This window comes from Rousettus aegyptiacus, unplaced genomic scaffold, assembly GCF_014176215.1.
Source record: "Rousettus aegyptiacus isolate mRouAeg1 unplaced genomic scaffold, mRouAeg1.p scaffold_m13_p_2, whole genome shotgun sequence".
Lineage (NCBI taxonomy): Eukaryota > Metazoa > Chordata > Mammalia > Chiroptera > Pteropodidae > Rousettus > Rousettus aegyptiacus.
In genome coordinates, this window is record NW_023416295.1 from 130,620,558 (window position 1) to 130,641,315 (window position 20,758).

At 34.4% G+C, this 20,758-nt stretch overlaps 1 protein-coding gene across 8 annotated transcripts in view; it reads right to left on the reverse strand.

Moving 5' to 3' along the window:
- Nucleotides 1-3,065: 3,065 nt before the first annotated feature.
- Nucleotides 3,066-20,758, reverse strand: part of LARP4 (La ribonucleoprotein 4) — a 144,122-nt gene continuing 126,429 nt past the window's right edge. For 4 of the 8 annotated variants that reach the window (XM_016151829.2, XM_036236240.1, XM_016151828.2 and 1 more), the window contains 6 exons: nt 17,706-17,918; nt 17,062-17,110; nt 14,504-14,665; nt 9,926-10,050; nt 9,641-9,809; nt 3,066-5,919 (listed from right to left, as the gene is read on the reverse strand). In XM_016151829.2, the coding sequence (XP_016007315.1) occupies nt 5,581-5,919; nt 9,641-9,809; nt 9,926-10,050; nt 14,504-14,665; nt 17,062-17,110; nt 17,706-17,918 (1,057 nt within the window). In that variant the 3' untranslated portion in view covers nt 3,066-5,580. Of the gene's footprint in view, nt 5,920-9,640; nt 9,810-9,925; nt 10,051-14,503; nt 14,666-17,061; nt 17,111-17,700; nt 17,919-20,758 lie in introns of those variants that run through there. The other 4 variants (XM_016151832.2, XM_036236239.1, XM_036236238.1 and 1 more) reach the window with 4 other exon arrangements.

Below are 20,758 nucleotides of genomic sequence, written 5' to 3' on the forward strand. Positions count from 1 at the left end.
AGTGGTATGTGCAAACTTTTTCTCTGGAACACCGCCTCCTGCTCACCTAAATTATCATTCTTCCCTCTTTCTCAAGGAAGCATTCTATCCCTGAATCATCCTCCACTCCAACAGCATAGATTCTAATTCCACTTTTCATATTTACTACTTGTCTAATTTTGCAGTTAGTTATATGACTATTTCATGCTAAGCACCATAAGGGCAGGAATCTTATTTTTGCTGCCTAACACACTGCCTGGAATATAGCATGCAATAAATACTGGTAGAATGACCACTTCACCTATCACGATTAGCTTTAATACTAAGTCAATGCCCTCAGTTTTGACAAGTTATGGTCAGTTACTTGTATAGGACGAATTTGGAATGCCAAAAAAACCAAAATTAGGAACTTAAAAGCATCATTCAAAATACAAGTGTGTAAAGATAATAGCCTACATAATATTAAAGGGAGGCTGAAATCCAACTACAGTTCATTGTCTAATACAGTAGGTACGCAAAGGAAACAGTACAACTTCAAATATATGCACAAGAGCTGGCAAAAATGAATTTTAAAAGATAACATTTAGTTAGCTTGCTCCTTCCCACATCTGAAGAAAAAGAAGGTCCTTATTTGGGAGCATTATGAAGAAACTAAAACCCAATTCCTTTAAACCCTCATACAAATGAAAGACATTCTTGATAGTTTTGAGACTCTTAAGGAAATTCACAATTCTTTAGTAGTAATGTTAAACTTTTCATTAAAACTTCCAGGCATATCATTGAAATTTAAACTTGGAGACATACTTCGGTTAATATTTTCTAACAAGACATAAATATATATGGTATCTCAGTGATGTGATCCTTGAAATATGTATCCATTTTAACTCAAAAAGCAAAACTGCAGAAAAGGGGGGTGGGGAACTACTGCATTTATTAGGTAAAAGTTGAGCTGCCACATTAATTTGCAGATAACAGCTGTTAAAAAGCTAGAGATTCACTCAGCTTTTCCATTTTTGCCTTATCGTAGTTTTAAAAAGTTTAATAAACCCATTTAAATTTCCCAGTGAACTTTCCCTTTAAAAGACTATCAAAACCTTTTAACTTTAGGGTTTGATACCATCGAAGCAAAAATGTGGCTGAAAAGGTAAGGGTAACCTAGTGGTTTTCTCGTGGAAATAAGAGTTTAAAAAGCTGAGAATTTACATGACCAAGTCAAGGTCATAATCTGCCCAATGAAGGCAAAATCCTTAAGCTGCACATCACCCTGTGATTTTTTCTCCTTCTACTGCTTCTAATACAAATAATAAAAAGAAAACTCCAGAATTTTCTAGCTCTCTGCCTTCAACTTTACAGATAAAATCTATCCTGCCTCCTCTCCCCACCCCAAAACAAAATAAAAAACCAGCTGAGATGGGAATAGGGATGTAACTGGAGAGTGGGAAACATAAAATTATCAAAAAGTACATACAAGTACTCATTAGACATAAACCACCTAGAGAAAAGGAAACCAGTCCTGCTTTTAAATAATTTTATTTATTTTTCTAATTTTTGTTACTTTAATTTCCCATAGCACCTTGGCAATGTTGAAAACAAAAATACAAATACAAGGATGTACTCATTTCAACATAATACGCATGAGCATGTGTCACACCATTTTTGGGGGGGATGGGGGGGAACGGTTTTGACAACAGGAACAAACCTAAGCAATGGACAATATAGAAGCCATGTAATTGGTTCTGACCGTCAACTGGAACATCTAAAGATGTCGCTCAAGGGACACCAGAATCAGGGGGGAAAAAAAAAATCAGTGTGGATGTTTCTTTATATTATATGCTAATGACTGTTTTGTGCTGCAAAACTGAAAATAAAACCATTTTATTTTAAACACAGCCTGTTGGTATCTGAGTTGTACTTTTAGGAACCATCTATTCAACAATTTATAAGAAGTTCTTAGCTAAAAAACTTTTGTATTATTTAATAATCAGATGAATTTTTGAAAGAGAATTTATTCTCAACTAGAAAAATTTTCTTTCAACTTCTTAAAATGTCTTCATTTAGCTAATGAAAACTGAAATGCTGATGTATCTTCTTGGAAGCTGAGACTAGCTAAATTAGTATATACCAAAAAGCTTACAGTTAAATTAACAGCTACCAAATTGTAAGAAATATAAAAAATTAGGAAAAAAACCCCATCGTATAGTTAAGAAGTTATAAAAATCTCTCAAAAGGAACATATTGCCCTCTTGCATTTTACCTTTTCTGTAAAAACAAAATGGATACTTTTAAAATATGGTTAATATACATGGCCAACATAAACATCAAAGACTTAACCCCAGTGCTGCTCAACTGTGTCAAAGTAAAACCAGAGAATATGTAAGCTAAAAAACTAAATATTAAGGCCATAACTAATAAAACCAAAGTATTCAGTAACTTTTAAATACTATTTTCTATTACAGCAGATGCTAATATTTCATTATTTAAGCCTTTTGCAAAGCCAACCTCGTTATTTAAAAAGAAAAAGGAATGTGAAACAATATTCGAGCTACCTTAATTTTAGAAAACAAAAATAAATTTAAAAACTGCATGTCATTTGATCACATGCATACTGAGCACATGACAATAAAAACCCATTATCACTGAAAGATTTTATCTTCTTCCAAAATCCAGTTGAAAAATGATCATTCTTTTGAATGCCAGTGTATGTATGCAAAAATGTAGTTACTCCGATTAGAGACAGGCCCTAGATATCATGAAAACCTTAATTATCAGGATAGAAAATGGACACAGATTTTGCAATATCTCTATAAACCTTCTCTATGGAGTGTAAGGTGATGAATCTGCATGACTTGTTCTCCTCATGCAATAAGAACTATGGCAGAAAATCACTGTACCATACACACAGTATCATTTGTATCTACTTTCAGCCTCCAACAACCCAAGAAAGTGTTAAGCCATAAGGATGAAGAGAAAAAATTGACATTTAAATTCCTCCTTCTAAAGAACCAAATAAATAGCTGAACTACAATGAATGCCCAACCCTCATCAGTTACAGAGTAATGCTGGGAGTAGGGGGCAGGGGAGGGGGAAGCCAAGTTTCATAAACCTCATTTACATACAAACCTTAAATCTGCTGTAATAAAATAAATGCTAAATACATACTGTGAATATATATATTTTATGTACACACACATATTTATTCTTCTCTGTACACCCCATCAAAATGAGAGCTATTAGCTGTAATGAGACAAATTAAATTAAAACAATATATTTTATATGAAATTTCAAGAGGTCATGTCTTTAAATTTCTACTTTCAATAATATTTTAGGCAAAAGCACTTGCTTTCTTCAAAAAGAAGACTCTTCTTGTGTTTCAAGTAGAATAGTTTTTAGAAGTTGGGTAAGTCACACAAGCATACAAGTAATACAAGCCCACTTCTGTGACACATTGTGAAAAAAGTCATGTTTCGTTTTAAGTGCAATAATTCAGTTTATAATCCTTGCCAAGTGATTTTTATAAAATGTTTATTCTCTTAAATCCAATGCATTCACAGAGTGTTAACACTTTAAATGTTTATCATTTCCACCAACTGCAGCATTTTCTAAGTAAACCAAAATAAGCACTTTTATCATAGATGTAGTCAATGATTATTAATACTTTTTTTAAAGGACCTAAACTTCCCCCAAATTTTAGCACAGGCAGTTTAATTGTATGTTTCACCTAGTAGATGATTTAAAAAAATAGTGTGTAGAAACAAATAGTTTCAAACTACTTAAATATATTATACCACGTTATCAATCCACCAAATCAAAAGCAATTGCCAAGCTGAATAAATTACAAAGAAATGATAATTCTGGCTTGTACAGAAATGTGCAGTGTTTTCAAAGCTTTGAACGGTTACCTACTAATACAAATCTCCAAAGCTTAACTTAGAGTTGGAAGATGAGTTTCACAGTAATGTAATTTTAACCTCCATTTACATTCATTTTAATATATTACTAAGATGTTTACTCTATGTCACAATGGTGCTTTCCAGTGTTCACAATTTACAGTTTCAATTTGTACATATGTAATTCACTAACATGAGGGACAGTTACTACTATTACAAACTATCCCTAAAAAGAAAACAAACCCCACCTTAACATAGAACTCCAAAAATGGTATGACTTAAAACAGATTAATGCAACATGGTTTTTAATATTTTATAGCCATTTTCTAAACACCAGCATGTAAACTTGCCTATTTAATATGAGAGCTATAACTTTATTCACTGAGAAACTATGTATTAATTTTCTTCAACTATCTCTCTTACCTTAACTTAAAAATCTCATGACTTGCTGGTTGTTTGTGAAGTCCAAACTGTATTTATTACTTCTTTTTTTGAGAAAGGAAAGGAAGGCAGATGATAAATACATTGCAAATAGAAAAAGTTGCCCCCAAATTAAGCCTTTAAAAATTATTTTTACTTCTATACTATTTAGCACTTTAAGAGAGTCAATTACAATGTTTCACCTTTAACACTAACACAAATAAATTACTGTAGGGTCAGTCTGCCCTACCATTCTGGGATCTAAAGTTCTAAATACACGAACAGAAGAATAAATACTTCACTGTTCAATTCAGAAATTTAGAATAGTTATATGATTTGATTAGGCTGGTTGAGGCAGTTAGAAACATACAATTATGTAGGTGGTTGGTTATTTTGCTTTGGGGGGTTGGTAGTCAAAGAACAGAGAGTAACAAATGAAGTAACAAAAATAAATAGTTTCCTATTTTAGGGGGAAAAAAATCACAAGGCTGTTTAAACCTCTAAAGTCCATTTGACCTATCCATTCAGCTCTAAGACAGATTTTCAATTTTTTGAATAACCCCCATTCTTTCCTTGAGTATCAAACTGATTGGTATCTCCCAAGTACAATCAGAGTTGAACAACTTCATGTTGAATGAAATATTAGTAAAGTCAAAAAGAGACTACATTTCAAACTGGAAAAAAAATCTACTCAAGTATGTATTACATTCAGTTTTCAAATCATTTGCTAACATGACAACAGATTTGGCTCCAATCACTCTTGCACACACTCACACGACAGGCACCCCAGCCACTGATCTGCTTTGCAACACAAGGCCATATAGGCAGAGATGGCATTCTCCAAGCCAAACTTTAAATAGATTAAAAAAAGTAATATCTAATTTTACAGAAATGCTTCTTCAAAAAATATTTTCTCTCACTCCCTCATCTCTTATACTGAAGGATGTGTAATATGTTTTTTTCCCAAGCTAAATCTGAACCCTCAAAATTGATTCCAGGCAGAAGATCTCTGCAAATTAAAATCAAAAACAAAAATAGAAAAATTATATTTTTATATATGTATACATATATATATATTTATACTGATTGGAATCCTCCAGCATTTTAAAATCACTTTAGAGATGAATTTTGGGATTCTACTACTCATAACTCCAAAATCCATAATGATTTAAAGACATACTTTCTCCTGTTTCCTTCCTGGCTACCCACTCCCCTCCAAAACAGTTCAATACAGCCACGGCGGCTACAGTTTAATGGGAAGAGAGAGAAGTTTTTGAATAGTTTCTTTGTTTTTTTACTTTGGTGATCTGGGTGGCACATATTGCTCTTTGCCATTACGTCGAGTCACTCCCTGAGGTATAGCCCTATGGCCAAACTGGCGTCTCTGTTCCCTGATTTTTCCAGCTGCTCCCCTGGGAATGGTATTGCCTCGGAAGCCAGAAAAATCCTTACTAGCCCTTGCTTCTGGCTTCTCATGTGGTTTCTCAATGGACTTCTCAGGAGCTCCATTCTCTTCATTTTTGGTAGGAGACACTACATTGGAGCGAAGTTCGCGCAGCGGCTGCACAGGAACTGGAGATGGCTCTTTAGGGGGCTTCTGGCACACTTCAGCATAACTTAGCTTTCGGGGTTCCTTTAAAATGAGTATAACAAAAAAAAAATTTATGGTGGACATTTTCTAAGTAACAGAGTACAAAAGAATAGTATTAACCACAAGGAAATCAGGAAGTTATCTTCTATGAAAGGGCAATAGGCACTCTCCTATACAATGCTATTAAAGTATACCAGTACGATCTTTAAAAAACACATTTGTTGAAAATGATTAAAAAAATATATGAAACAATAATTTCACTTGATGAATTTATGTAAAAGATGTTCATGTCATTGTTTATTGTGATAAAAAAAAACTGGAAACAACCTAAATGTATAATAAGGACAGATTAAATTAATAATGGTCCGGCCAAATGATGAAATAAAATGGTTTCATTCTCTTTTCCCTGGCTACAAAGAACCCCTAGAAGGATTCCACAAGAATCTCAGCAGAGCAGCTGGAAACCAATCATATATTAATAGAAGACTAATTAATTACCTCATCTGAAAAAGGATAGGGGTGACATGAAAATGGGATAAAGTATGTAATAAGTCTTTAGCAGTGGTCCTGGCAGATAGTAAATATCCAATAATTGGTAGCTGCTATTCTATTATTAATGTTAAATGGCAAGATAAAATGTTCTTAACCTGGAAAAAATAGAGATGTACCAAAATGCTACCAGTTAGAGCAATGAATGAAAGGATTATAGTAAATTATAGGTAACGTATAGTAAGTTAGACATTTAGGTCATTTCCAGGATTATAGGTAAGTTTTTTCTCCCCTGCTTTTCTGTATTTTCCTAATTATAAAAATGATTCTGAGGGCTAGGATTCAAAATGGTATAGAAGGTAAAGGCTGTATACACCTCCTTTAGCAACCACACCAAAATTATAACAAAACTACAGAGCAACCAGTATGTGGAATCACCAGAAGTGTGGTTGAATGGAAACCCTACGACTAGGTGACCTCAAACAACAGGTCACCTCTAAACAGTAGGCGGAGCAGAGACACAAAATGGGCTGGTCCCACAACTGCAGGTGGTGATGATCAGGACGGCTATCTTGGCTGTAAAGCCCCCTCCCCAACCTGAGGAGAGAGGGGTCCCCGCCACACACTAGGCTCCCCAGATCAGGGTTCCAGTGTCAGGAAGAGAAGTTCCCACAACCTCTGGCAGAGGTTGTGGCTGAGTGAGACAGTGGGCTGCGGAAAGCAGAGACCTTCCTAAAGGGCCTATGCCCGGCCTCACTAACAGACTGACTTGCTCTGAACTCCAGTGCTGTGGCAGCTTCTTGAGGGGTGCCAAGGACATATAGGTAGGTGCTGAGCTGTCAGGCTTCAGGCGAGAGGTAAAGGGGCAATCTGCTTCCTGACAGAGGTACAGGCAGAAGCCATTGTTCCTTTGTTAAGCCCTCCCTGATGAGACCTCCCTGATCCCATCTTGAAGACAAAGACGCCATCAATCTGGATAACACAGGTTGCTCCACCCAGGGGATTCCCTGAAACTCAGCCTCCCCCAACTTGTGGGCCCACCCAACCTGCTTCCAGTGATTTTAATCCACACAATCTTGACACCTGATGCGAACTTTCATAAAATCTCTAAGGCTCACAAAACCAGCATCTGGCTTCAGCGTGCTTGGTACCTCTTGCTGAGCAGCCCCAAAACCTGCACTAGTAGTAGCCAGCCTCAGTTTTGGACTTGACCCCTTGAAGCACATATAAGTCTAGCACGGGTGGCGGCCAATACGTAGGTTGCTTGGTAACTATTATCAGGTGGCCCTGGAGGTACACAGGCTGAAGGTGAACTTGGTCTGCAGCTGGATCCCTCTCAGGTCTGTGCCAAGGGGCCCCATTGCACACCTACTACATAAAGTTACTCTAATAAGACTGGGAGATTTAAGGGCCCTATCCAATACATAGAAACAGACACAGGGAGGCAGCCAAACTGGGGGAGAAAGAAACATGTCTCACTTAAAGAACAAAGCTTCGAAAAAAATTTCACCAAAATGGAGACAAGCAATATACCAGATGCAGAGTTCAAAACATTGGTTATAAGGATGCCCAAGGAATTTAGGGGAAGAGTAGATAAACTCATTGAAAACTTTAACATAGAGATGGAAATTATAAAAGGAAGCCAAGTTAGAAATGAAGAATCTAATATCTAAGATGAGAGTACATTAAAAGGAATCAACATAGTACAGGAAGCGGGGAGGATTGAATCACCATTATAGAGGATGGAGTAGCAGAGGATACCCAATCAGAATGGCAACAAGAAAAAAGAATCCAAAATAATGAAGACAATATAAGGATCCTATGGGATAACATCAAATGTAACAACATTCACCTTATAGGGATACCAGAAGAAGGAGAAGAGCAAGAAGTTGAAAAGCTATTTGAAGAAATAATGATGGAAAATTTCCCTAACCTGGTGAAGGAAATAGACATACAACCCCAGGAAGTTCAGAGTCTCAAAAGAGATGAACCCAAAGACTCTCACACCAAGACACATCATAATTAAAATGTCAAAGGTTAAATACAAAGAAATAATCTTAAAAGCAGCAAGAAAAAAGCAGTTAGTTACTTACAAAGGAGCTCCCATAAGACTGGCAGCTGATTTCTCAAAAGAAACTTTGCAGAGGACAGAAGGGCTTGGCACAAAATACTCAAAGTGATTAAAACCCAGAATCTACAATCAAGATTACTCTATCTAGCAAAGCTATAATTTAGAGTCGAAGGACAGATAAAGAGTTACCCAGACAAGAAAAAGCTAAAGGAGTTCATCATCAAGCCAGTATTACAGGAAATGTTGGAGGAACTTCTTTAGAAAGAAGAAAAAATATGTAGCAAAAATATGAATAAAGAATGGAAATAACAATAACTACATAACTATTAACAAGTATTTCAAATGAACTAAATGTAGAGTGATGGGAAAAGACATTGTACGATGGACCTAGAAGGTAGTGTGCTGAGTGGAGTTAAGTCAGACAGGAAGACGAAAGCCACATGATTGCATGGATATGTGGAATCTAAAGAATGAAACAAACAAACAGAAATAAACACATAGGTAAAGAGAACATTTTGATGGTTACCAGATGGGAGGGGGGTTGAGTGATTTGGTGGAAGGGGGGGCGGAGATTAAGAAGTAAAAATTGGTAGTTACTAATAGTCATGTAGATAGAAAGTATAGCATAAGGAATATAGCCAATAATATTTTAATTACTGTATGGTGTTAGAGGGGCATTAGATTATTTAGGTAATCACTTTGTGAGTTTTATAGATCTATCTAATCACTATGTTATACACCTGAAACTAATATACTATTGTATGCCAACTATAACTGAAAAACAAAAAATTATTATTAAAAAATGATTCTAGAAATTGAATAAAAATGAGAGAGGCCCCCTCATGGGTTCCGTAGACTTGTTAAGAATCATACAAAAAATATCAAGAGACTCAAGGCCTTTTTACACTAGCCCAGAAATGAAACATATGACCTAACCTAGATAAGAAGCTTCACTTAACTATAATATGATCAGGAAAAAAAGCAATCAAAAGAAACAATGAATAACTTCTTCATTGTTAATAACTCCCTCAATGTGGCTAAAATTTCCCATGTCTTCACAGTGACTTTAAATTCCTTTAGCTTCTTTTGGATGACAACAGCTACAGGTGAGTCTGCTCTAGCAAAGAGTTATAGGAAAAAAATAATTCCTCATTATTTAACCTACATATATTTTTCTCACATAAACTAAATTCATCAAGTTACCTGTAGAGCCACAGTTACAGCTGCATTCATGTTACTATTACATGGTGAAGCAGTATTTGTCCTTGACGGCTTTGCAATACTTGGGGAAGAAACTGAAATAGTTGTCTGGCTGAGAATATCCTTCTGAACAGTGGAATCCTCTATTAGATCCTTTTCTTGCTGAGTTGTGCTAAGGAAAAAAAGAGCTTGACATTAGACTTAGTATAGTACACAGAAACAGGTGAGCAAATGATCAGAAGAAAAAGTAAACATAATGTGGAAGATCTTCTATACTGAAAACTGTACCTTAATGCAGAAGGCTCAGCAGTACATGGAGGACTACTACTTATATTGAGTTGCTGGGCAGAGATACAGTCTGTCTGCTCATCCTCTGCAGGCACTGGGCAAGTAACTCTCAACTCTTCATTATCCTTAAAGTAAAAACATATTTCAAAATTGCACTTATAGTTAAGTACAGCATAGTGAACACAGTCAATAAATTGTAATAACTTTGTAATGGTGTTAGGTGGGTACTAGACTTATTGGGGGAATCATTTCTTAAGTTACATAAATGTCTAACTATTATGCCATACACCCAAAACTAATATAATATTGAATGTCGACTGTAACTGAAAAATAAATTTTTTAGCACTTAGACTTCTCCAAATAAGATGTACAAATGGCCAATAAGCATATATGAAAAGATGCTCAGTATTAAAAATTAGAGAAATGCAAATCAAAACAACGAGAGACCACTTCACACTCACTAGGATGGCTAGAATCAATAAGATGGACAATACCAAATGTTAGTGATAATATGGAGAAACTGGAACTCTCATACATTGAGGGCAATGTAAAATGGTGCAGCCATTTTGGAAAATAGTCTGGCAGTTCCTCAAAAAGTTAAATAAAGAGTTATTATAAAACTTAGCAATTCTATTCTTGGGTACACACCCAAGAGAAAATACATGTCTGCACAAAAACCTATACACAAATATTTATAATAGCATTATTTATAATAGCCAGAAAGTAAGAACAACCTAAATGTTCCTCAACTGGTGAATGGATACAAAATGTGGAACAGTAGTCTTTCCTGACTCACAGGGGATATGTTCCAAGACCCTCCAGTGAATGCCTGAAACTGCAGACAGTACTGAACCCTACATACACTATGATTTTTCCTATATATACATACCTATGATAAAATTTAATTTATAAATTAGGCCCAGTAAGAAATTAATAAGAATAATTAATAAAATAGAACAATTATAATAATATACTGTAATAAAAGTTTTGGAATTTGGTCTGTCTCTCAAAATATTTGTACACTCACCATCTTAAAGGAAACAATGTATGGCTTCTCTTTGGTATATCCAGTATCACTACTCTTGTGCTTTGGTGCCATTATTAAGTAAAATAGGGGTTACTTGAATACAAGCACTGCAACACTGTAACAGTGGATTTGATATCCAAGAGTGACTAATGGTGGCAGGGTAGCACATACAGTGTGTTATGCTAGACAAAGGGATAATTCACATCCCAGGCACACTACTCAGCATGTCATGTAATTTAAAACTTACAAATTATTTATTTCTGGAATTTTCCATTTAATATTTTTGGACTGTGGTTGCCACAGGTAACAAAAACCATGGAAAAAGAAACTGAAGATAAGGATGTTCAACTGTATATACATACAATGGAATATTATTGCACAATGAAAGGAATGAAGTACTGACATACTACAACGATGGATGAATCTTGAGCACAAATGCTAAGTAAAATAAGACAGTTACAAAGACAAAACACTCTATGATTCCACTTATATGGGGGTACCCAGAGTAGTCAAATTTCATAAAGACAAAGTAGAATTGTTGTTGCCAGGGGCTGAGGGAAGAGGGAAAAGGAGTTGATGTTTAATGGGTAGAAGGTTTTAGTTTTGCAAGATGAAAAGAGTTATGGAGATTGGTTGCCCGATAAAGTGAATGTATTTAACACTACTGAAGGGTACACTCTTAATAATGGTTAAGATGGTAAATTTCATACTATGTGTATTTTACCACAATTAAAAGGAAAAAAGGGCCCTAGAAATTAAAATCAATGAAAAGAGTCATAGCAAGACATAGCACCGTGAAATTTCACAGAACACCAGGAATAAATACAATATCCTACAAGCCTCCAGAGAGGGGAACAAAAGAAACCAAACAGGTCATAGAAGGATCAGGAATCAAAACCATAAGTTTCTAAAAAGAATCTCTGGAAGCTAGGTTATTTCCTAAGCAAGATATAAAAAGAACAAACCATAAAAAGACAGACTGATAAATATAACCATATTAAAATTAATAACTTTTTTTCACCCACAAATACTAAAGACTGAAAACAATATACAAAATTGACGGATTCGTCACTGTACAAAATTTCATGAATCTGTACAGTGACACATGACCCAATAAAAAAGTGCCAAATTCTTGAAAGACTCTTTATAAAAAATGACACTCCAATGGTCAATAAACATGAAAAAATACTTTAATCCCAACAGTAATTTTTTTTTTAATGCCACCATGTGTACACCTTGGGAATAGGATACATGTACATATACGTAGTTTATACCCAAAAAACATTCTTGCTCACATAAAAGTGTGAACATTCATAGCAGCATGCTTATAATAGCCAACAAAAAAAACAGCTCGATGTCCAGTAGAATGAATATTATATTCTCACAATAGTATATTACATGACAGTGCAAAATGAACTAGTCATCCGTATCAACAGTGATGAATTTCATACAATAAAGGAGGAAAAAAGTAAAAAAAGAATACATATTATATAATTCCATTTATGTAGGTTCAAAAACAAGCACACTCAACAATATATGTTTAGGTTAGTGGTTGGTAAACCAAGACCTGCTGGCCAAATTCAGCCTGTGACCTATGATGGTATGGCCTATGAGCTAAGAATGAATGGTTTATAGTTTGTAACCTTTTTATCGTTTAAAAAAAAAAATTGTGCAGCTCACTGCCAGCGTTCATTTAATATCACACATAGGAATGCTACGTTTTCCAAGATTTGACATTTTCAGCAATCGAGAATTACTATATTTTGTAAATGGAAATACCACTATTAAAAACAGAATGCTATAAGTAGAATGATTGTTATTTGTTTCCAAAGACTATCAATATACTAGAGCAATACAAAGATAATAATAAAAGCAACATATTTCGTGGCAAACTTTGGGGGTGAGGTTAGGACTGTAATCTGGAAAATTAACGAGGTAAATGCTGCCGCTGCAAGGGTAGCAGGCGAGTATCTTTGGGGCAAACAGAAAATGGGTTAAAGGGTTTAAAAACAAACAAAGAATATGTAACAGTATGTGGCTCACAAAACCTAGAATATTTACTATCTGGCTAATTACAGAAAAAAAGTTTCCTAACTGAGAATGGTAAAACTATAAAGAAAAGCAATAAAATTATTACGGCAATATCAGGGTAATGTTTATCTCTTAAGAAGAGAAAAGGGTAATAGGAAGAACTAAGTAAGGAGGGACACGTGGCACTGCTAAGATACTGGTGATGTTTATAGTCCACAATTGTGAATGGGATTAAAAGGGGCAGTATACTTTATTATTATTCTTTAAAAATGTCTGTGCATGTATATCATATCTCATCCAATTCCAAGTAGCCATCGACTGTAAAACACCATTATTTTATATACTACTAAGAAAAAACACTGCCACTTAACCACAATCACTTTTAAGACAGCCTGATTTTCAAAGGTGGAAAATATGAAAAAATGTCTACCTTAGAATTGATAAAATAACTATAATATTGCATAATTTTTTTTAACAAGACTGAGAAATGCCTTCAAAATTTCAAGGGAAAATAATTTCTAATAGCAAATTCTAGAGAGATAAGGTAATGATCAAGTGCAATTACGGAAAAACATTTACAGAATGCAAGATCTCAAGAAATTTATACTAAAAGCCACCTATATTCAGGAAGGTTGGGAACTTGTGATCCACCAATATGGGAAAGTAAAACAAAAGTAAGAAAAAGAGGGAATCCAACTAAGGAGAATAAAGGAATTCCCAGAATGATGGTGAAGGAAAGTCACAGGAATACAACTGACCGTCCAGCAGGCCACCAAAAGTACCAAGAAAGAGAAATAATAACAGTATACTATAAGGCTCAGTTATGAAAAAAATACGTAATACAAGATGTGACTTATAAATGATGGCATGTCACAGTCTAACTGGCAATTTAGAGATAATAAAAAAATGGGGCACCTTATAATTGATGGTATCCTAGATATGAAATACCATGTTAATTAGGGATAAATGTCAGGAGAAAAAGCTAAAGTTGAAAAGTGGTTGCAGGGGATTACTATTTTCATTATAAGCCTGGATATACAATGGACATGTACTATTAAAATAAATATTGAATTAGGGGGGAAAAAAGGCAGAAAATGAGAAAAATTTGTGGAGACATTAGGATTTAGCATATGGAGATGTCTACACTCAAATATTGTAAGTGGGGCATCCTAACCTTTTGACATCAACTCTCCATTATTTAAAAAGGCTAAGTAAACCCAACTAGCTTAATTAACAATGGTTAATTACAGGCACGTAAGTGGAAATGATGCTTTCCATTCAGCTTGCATTAATCAGTTCTATTACACTGAGCAACTGATATGAAGACATGCAAAAGTGAAGAAACATTCTACTGACCCTGTGTAGCTTTATCATAAATCATTTCATAATACTCAAAGTATGCTGAAAACCCCATGAAGAAGTTAGAAATACTAATTAAGTGCAAACAAAAACTTAATAACCCTGAAAACATAGGTTAATATAGTCCCATAAGATAAAAGATTGCATGTTTCAGTGTTTACCTTTTCTTTGTAGACACCTTTAACAACATCAGACATCCTACTCTCCAAAACAAGTTCACCTGGCATTCTTGATGAACTCCCAGGTAAAGGAGGAAAATTTGAGGCTAATAAGTCAAACTTTGGTGTTGGAGCCTTTGCTTCAGCCACTGAAGGATGGGGTTTCTAAAACACATAAATCATAGAACAGGTCATATGCCTATCTCATTCTCTAATCCTGTACCACAGAAACTGAAAGCTTCAAAAAACAAACTCTACCCTAATACACAGCATTTTCCCCCTATACATTCTTAGCTTCTCATCAGTTGAGTTCTCATTAGTCTTTATCAATCCTACCTATCTTTAGCCAGCTCCTTCTGCTTCTTCTGAAAACTTTGCCACACTCCTAAATCTCCGCTATTCTTTGCTTTCTAAATTTGCTATACTCCCTTTCATAACAAAAATAAAAACAATAAACCTTTCCTCATATAAACTTGCCATCATCTTTTCTCCTTCCATATAGTCTCGAGAGAATATCCTTCCTTGAAAATCTCATCTTTCCCTTTTCCTCTGATAAACCCCTCACTCGTTGTACCTCCTCCTCTACTTTATCATCTCTGTGCTCATCACTCCACTAAAACTGCTTTGACAAGTCAAAATGCCTTCCACCATGCAAAAGCGGACAGATTCTTCCTGACTTCACTCTAACATTTGGCATAGTAGACATTCTTTCCTTGGGGAGCTCATTTCTCCCTTAGCTTCTGTGATACCCCTTTCTCAAGATTCTCAGACGTGACGATCATGTGCTCTTCTCTCCTTTCCCACTTCTTTTGATGGCTTTTTGATTTCTCTATGGTGACTACTTCTCACTTTCCATACTTTCCCTGTGTGATATCCATTATTCATGACTACAACAAATATTTATATGTGAGCAACCCTTAAAACAATCTTTTTCACTTTTTTGTGACTTTTTGGCTGCACGCCTCTGAAATTTCATTAAAAATCATTGAGTTGTACACTTCAGATATTTTCAGCCCAGACCTTCACCATAAACCCAGACATCCACTTGCCTAGCAACCATCTCCGCTCAGATTTTGCTTGGATAACTCAAACATAATGAATAATCTCATTTTTCAGCCAAAGCTCCTACATCCCCCAAGTATGTAAGCTTACAAATCCAAATTTTATCTCTAGCTAAGATCTCCTTCCTGTATAAGGGCACCTCCACCCTTACCCTTCCTACTGGAAAGCATGCCTGTCTCCTTTTTTATCTCAACCATCAGTTATCAATCCATTTTCAACATATTAAACAGACTTGAAACCTAATCTCTCCTCTCTTCTCAATTGTTCAGGGCAATCTGAAGATTGATGTGGACTGCTATAATGATATCCTTAAAAAGTTGTTGCCTAAAGTCTCATGGCTGCCCATGGTATAGAAAGCTAGAAATGAAAAATAACACTGTTTTAAAGCATTCACAGTATGACTTAAGGACTTCTTATTATAATGTAAATATATTTCCTTCTTTGAAAATGTATGTTTTCACTACTCATGATGTGATATATGTATACTCATATCTATATAGTATGTATAACAAATAGTAAACTATATGTATATTGTTTATATGTATAAAATTCACTACTTATACATGTAAAATAAGCATATATTACACATTTATGAGCTATCTGTAAATTCAAGGAAGGGTTTTCTTGAGACCTTCATATCTTCCAACACCATTTTTATTCCTCAACTCCTTTTGGTCCCAGTTAAGAGATGGCAGTCTTAATGAACCACAAAAATCAAAATATGAATAATTTGAAGCTAGGTAAGTTAATATTCAAGTAAGAACATGTCTAGAACCATGAAAAATATTCTTTAGGTGGTTTTTACAAGATTAGTGGAACAATAACCAACAGTAGGTAGAACATTGGCCCAAAGTAACAATAAATAGTATAACAGTTTCCAGCACTATCCAACAGAGTTTTAAAAGTGAACAATATACACTATCAGACGAGCAAAAAATCATATACTCTGTAAGGCTATAGATAAATAGGAACTTTTGTTCACTGTTTGTTGGCATGAAAATTGGCATAACCCCTATAAGAAAGCCATCTGGCAGCAATTTATTTAATTGTGACCCAGGAATCCCACTTCTAGAGATTCTCCTTCAAATATTATTGCACACATAGGAAATGATGGTTGTATAAGGTTATCAATGCACTGTTTGTAATAGCACTGTTTGTAAGATCAAAAGATTCAAACTACTAAATGTCCATTAGAAAAGCAAGGGCTAAACTCATATTATTTTTAAGCTATCCTTGAATTAGGTATTCAAGTAATTTTTTTTTTAAAAAAATGAACAACACAGGTCAAATCCCTAACTGTATGTGTACTTTAAGAAGTGGGTGGGTGTGGAAGGGGTCTGTATTTCAGGGTCAAGCACAGACACTATTTACTTTTGCTGAATCCTATAATCAATAAAATAACTCAAAAAGGTAGACCACAGTCAATGCCATAGTAAATTACAAAGGAGGGGGGGAAAAAAAAAACTGAACAGAAGTAATTAAAGGTAAAAAATACTTACTGAGATTCTGTCATCTTCTCGTCGTCTTCGACCTCTGAAAAGAGTTCTCCTTTTAACAATGGCAAACAAAAAAGAAGACAGTAGGAGGGACAACTTGTAAGTTTTTTCAAATTTATACATTCTATCACAGATGCGTGAATTTCTATTTTAAGTATCTATGCTTTCTAAACTTCTATTATTGTTAAAAGCCAATTATCTATTCTTCTGAAGGGATACTGGGCTAACCTACCAAAAATTTCAACTACTACCGCCTCCACCATGAAGTATTTGGGCACATTTTTATTAGAAGCACTCTCCACACAAGAAGCATACTAGGGTTGAGTTTTTGTTTTGTTTTGTTTAGACAGGGTAGACAATATATAACTCCATTCCCATAGTTTGGAAGTTGTAAGAAATTAAAACCATAATAAAGATGGGATTTTATCTAAGTCATTCATTCCTCAGTGAACTATAAGGAACTTTAGAATAATGTTTATAAACCTCTGACTCAGAGCTATACCCTAAATGGATGCTATAAATTTCTTAATAATTATAAAAAACTACTAACCCGTTATATAACAATGTATTTATTTAGCATACTGATAATTAAATCCAAAAAAAGTTCCATATACCTTATTTCCATATTTAATACCATATTTCCTTACCTGCCCCTACCATAGTCCCCATTCTGTTCAATCTGTAAAGTGGGAGTCTCTTTTGGAAGGTAGCTTTGCTCCTGATGCCCTGTTACTATAGAGTTATGCCGTTCAGTTGAAAAGTTCCTTGAACCAGATCTGTTTAATGGTCCATCCCCCAATGACACGGAGCCCTCTGTTGAGTGTTCTGCACCACTTGATGACCTAAAATGAGGCTTCACACTATAAGAAATATAAAATTATATACATGAAAGGAAAAATCAAGACAGAAAATCTTTCGTAATGGTACAAACTCTTAATAAGCCAAGTTAAAAATTGCTTTCTGCTGTATCCTGATTGTCCACAGACAGAAAACTGTTATATAAAACTATAAACCCTTTTATATGTCAGACATGTTATTTTTAAAAGGTAAAGAATATTTACATTAAAAAGTTGTTTGGAGGGATTTGGGGGAAGATTCTAAGTTCTTCAAGATAAAGCTACTTCTATATCAATATTCAGAATACTAGGATTTTAACTGCTTTCTTTAACACAAGCTGCAGTCTTGACAAATCTAAATCAGTAAGCCTTTAAGGTTATTAAAGATTCTGTGCCATGCATTCTCAATTGGACATCACCCCCAAAGGGAGTAAAAATTGGTTCTGTGGGGTCGGGGGAAAAATCTTAATATTACTCATCTTATGTATAAAGCACAGATATACATACATACATAAATAGATATACCATAATCTCTAGTATTAAATTTTCATAACGGGAAATTAGGAAAAATAAATCTAAAAAGGCTCTTTTAGGAAGTGATAATGAAAAAAACTGTAAGAAATGGTGGAAAATATAAAAATCCCAGCTTCTTACTAAGCATCCCTCACCAAATAAAATTTGTTATTCAAAGATCCATATGTAGGACAAAAATCTAGGGAAATATAATGCAATTAGTAGCCTGCCATGACTTCAAAATTAAAGTATGGAATCTGGTAAAAACAAAACAAAAAACCTACTTCTAACAAAAGAAGCTTTTATTTGGGATGATGTGTGTATGTACCCAACTCTCTAATAATTTGTAAACAGATGAAGCTAGGGTAGAGTAAAAGTGAGAGAATGCAGTTTAATTAATAGTGAAAAGATTAGACAGTCCATGCAACTGAGGATCTTGGCTCTGTAGATTAAACAAAAGATTATGAGATTTACATTTGGCCCCTTGCTTGCAGTTTATATACACCATTTTTGTAGTTTACTTTCATAGTTACGATTTCATAATATTAATAACACACTGCCAATTCCCAGTTCTCTGAATAAGGATTTAAAACCTCATAATAATTATAAGCTTGACAACATTAATTCCAATAGCATCTCCAGCTATTCTACTTTACTCTTCACAGAACATAAAAAATTGGGTTACTACTATTAAAACAAAGACAAAACTCAGACTACAAAGTTGGGCCTGAGTTTAAGGTGAGATGATACTTTTCCAGTGAATTACTTTCTGCCACAAAATAGGTTTTTAATAGCAATCAAAATAACGGTACATCAACTAACACAAAGTAATTTTCAAAATCTTTACATTATCCATCATATCTGAAAATACCTCATTAAGTAGATACGCTGTTTACATTATCTGTTCAGAAACTTTCACCTAAATTTTCTCACTGCATTTCAATGCACTCACTGAACAAGTTATTAGGTTTAAACAGCCCTCAGATCTCATAATCTTACCCTTCACTGAGAGAGACTTCCAATCTCGAGTCTGGGCAAAAGAAAGAAGTGATAGAAGATAGAAAGAAAGAAGTAAAGTTGACAGAAAGATAAAGTATGAAAGGTAGAAAAATGCCCAAACTTTTGAAAGTTAGTCCTATTCTCTCTAAGTAGGTCTAGTGATCATCACTGGGCTGTTACAAGGTTAATATAATAAACTGCAAATGGGTTCTCAAAGGTTACTTTCTCCTTGACTGATAAACAAAAAGAGAGCACTGGGAATGGTCACTTCTTAGAAGAAGGAAACGAAGCTGTTTTAGTTTCATCTGTCATATTTGCATTTTTATAAGAAGTATTCATGTACTCTTTCTATAACTAAAAATTAACAACCTGTATTAGTCAAACATGGAAAAGAATTGTACACAAATAGGTTTGAATAATAAGCAAAATTATAATAAACTGGCCCTATATCTTCAAAATCAAAGGTACACCTCCATAAAAGCCAGGATGACTTGACTATCATTCTTGGCTTTCTTACTGTAATCTTACCCCCTTCACCAAGAAAGCACAGCAGACAAAGATAAGTGACAATAAAGGAACACTGTGTACACTCTTAATGTATTCTTAACTCAAGCATCAGCGAACATCAGCACTTTTAGTTCTTAGTTAAAAATTGCTGTTAGTCTACCCCATAACGAAGATGTCCACTGAACTTAACTATTTAAAGCAAAATTCACCCCTTTAAAGAAATGTGAAATCAATATATATTTTTACAAAGCTATTATTTCTAATCATGAAAAACCTGTATTTCTTCACAAGGAGAACTGTAAACTGTCACTTGCTCTAATTGAATTATTTTCAAGAAAAAACTTTACCAGCTATAGTAGAGGAAAAGAAAATGTTTTGAATCTCGGATCTGTTGATAATAACTAGTCCTGTAAGTCTAGCAAGATATCTGTCCTCTTAAACTTTCACTTTCTTCATCTGAAAAAGGACTTAAAACTACATCATAACAATCTGGTGTTTCTAGATATAACATCCTTGTCTCTAATGAAGTAATCTTTTTTTGAACAATAGGATGGGAAGACAATGTGTATAATTAAGGCTCACTATACTTCTACTTATATGTCTTAGCAATATTTGAATTTTGCAGTTGTTAGTGTATTACCAAACTAAGAGTCATCTAGAAGAGCACAAATAAACTTTAGTTTAAAAAAAAACTTCCATTCTTATAATATGAAAAGAACTCATCTGTAACTTCATAAAGCAATAAGAATGTATCTGTAGTAAAATTTTCCTAACATTTAAAAATGATCTTCAAATGCTTTAACCAAATCTGTCAATTAACATGAATACAAAAATTTTGACTATTA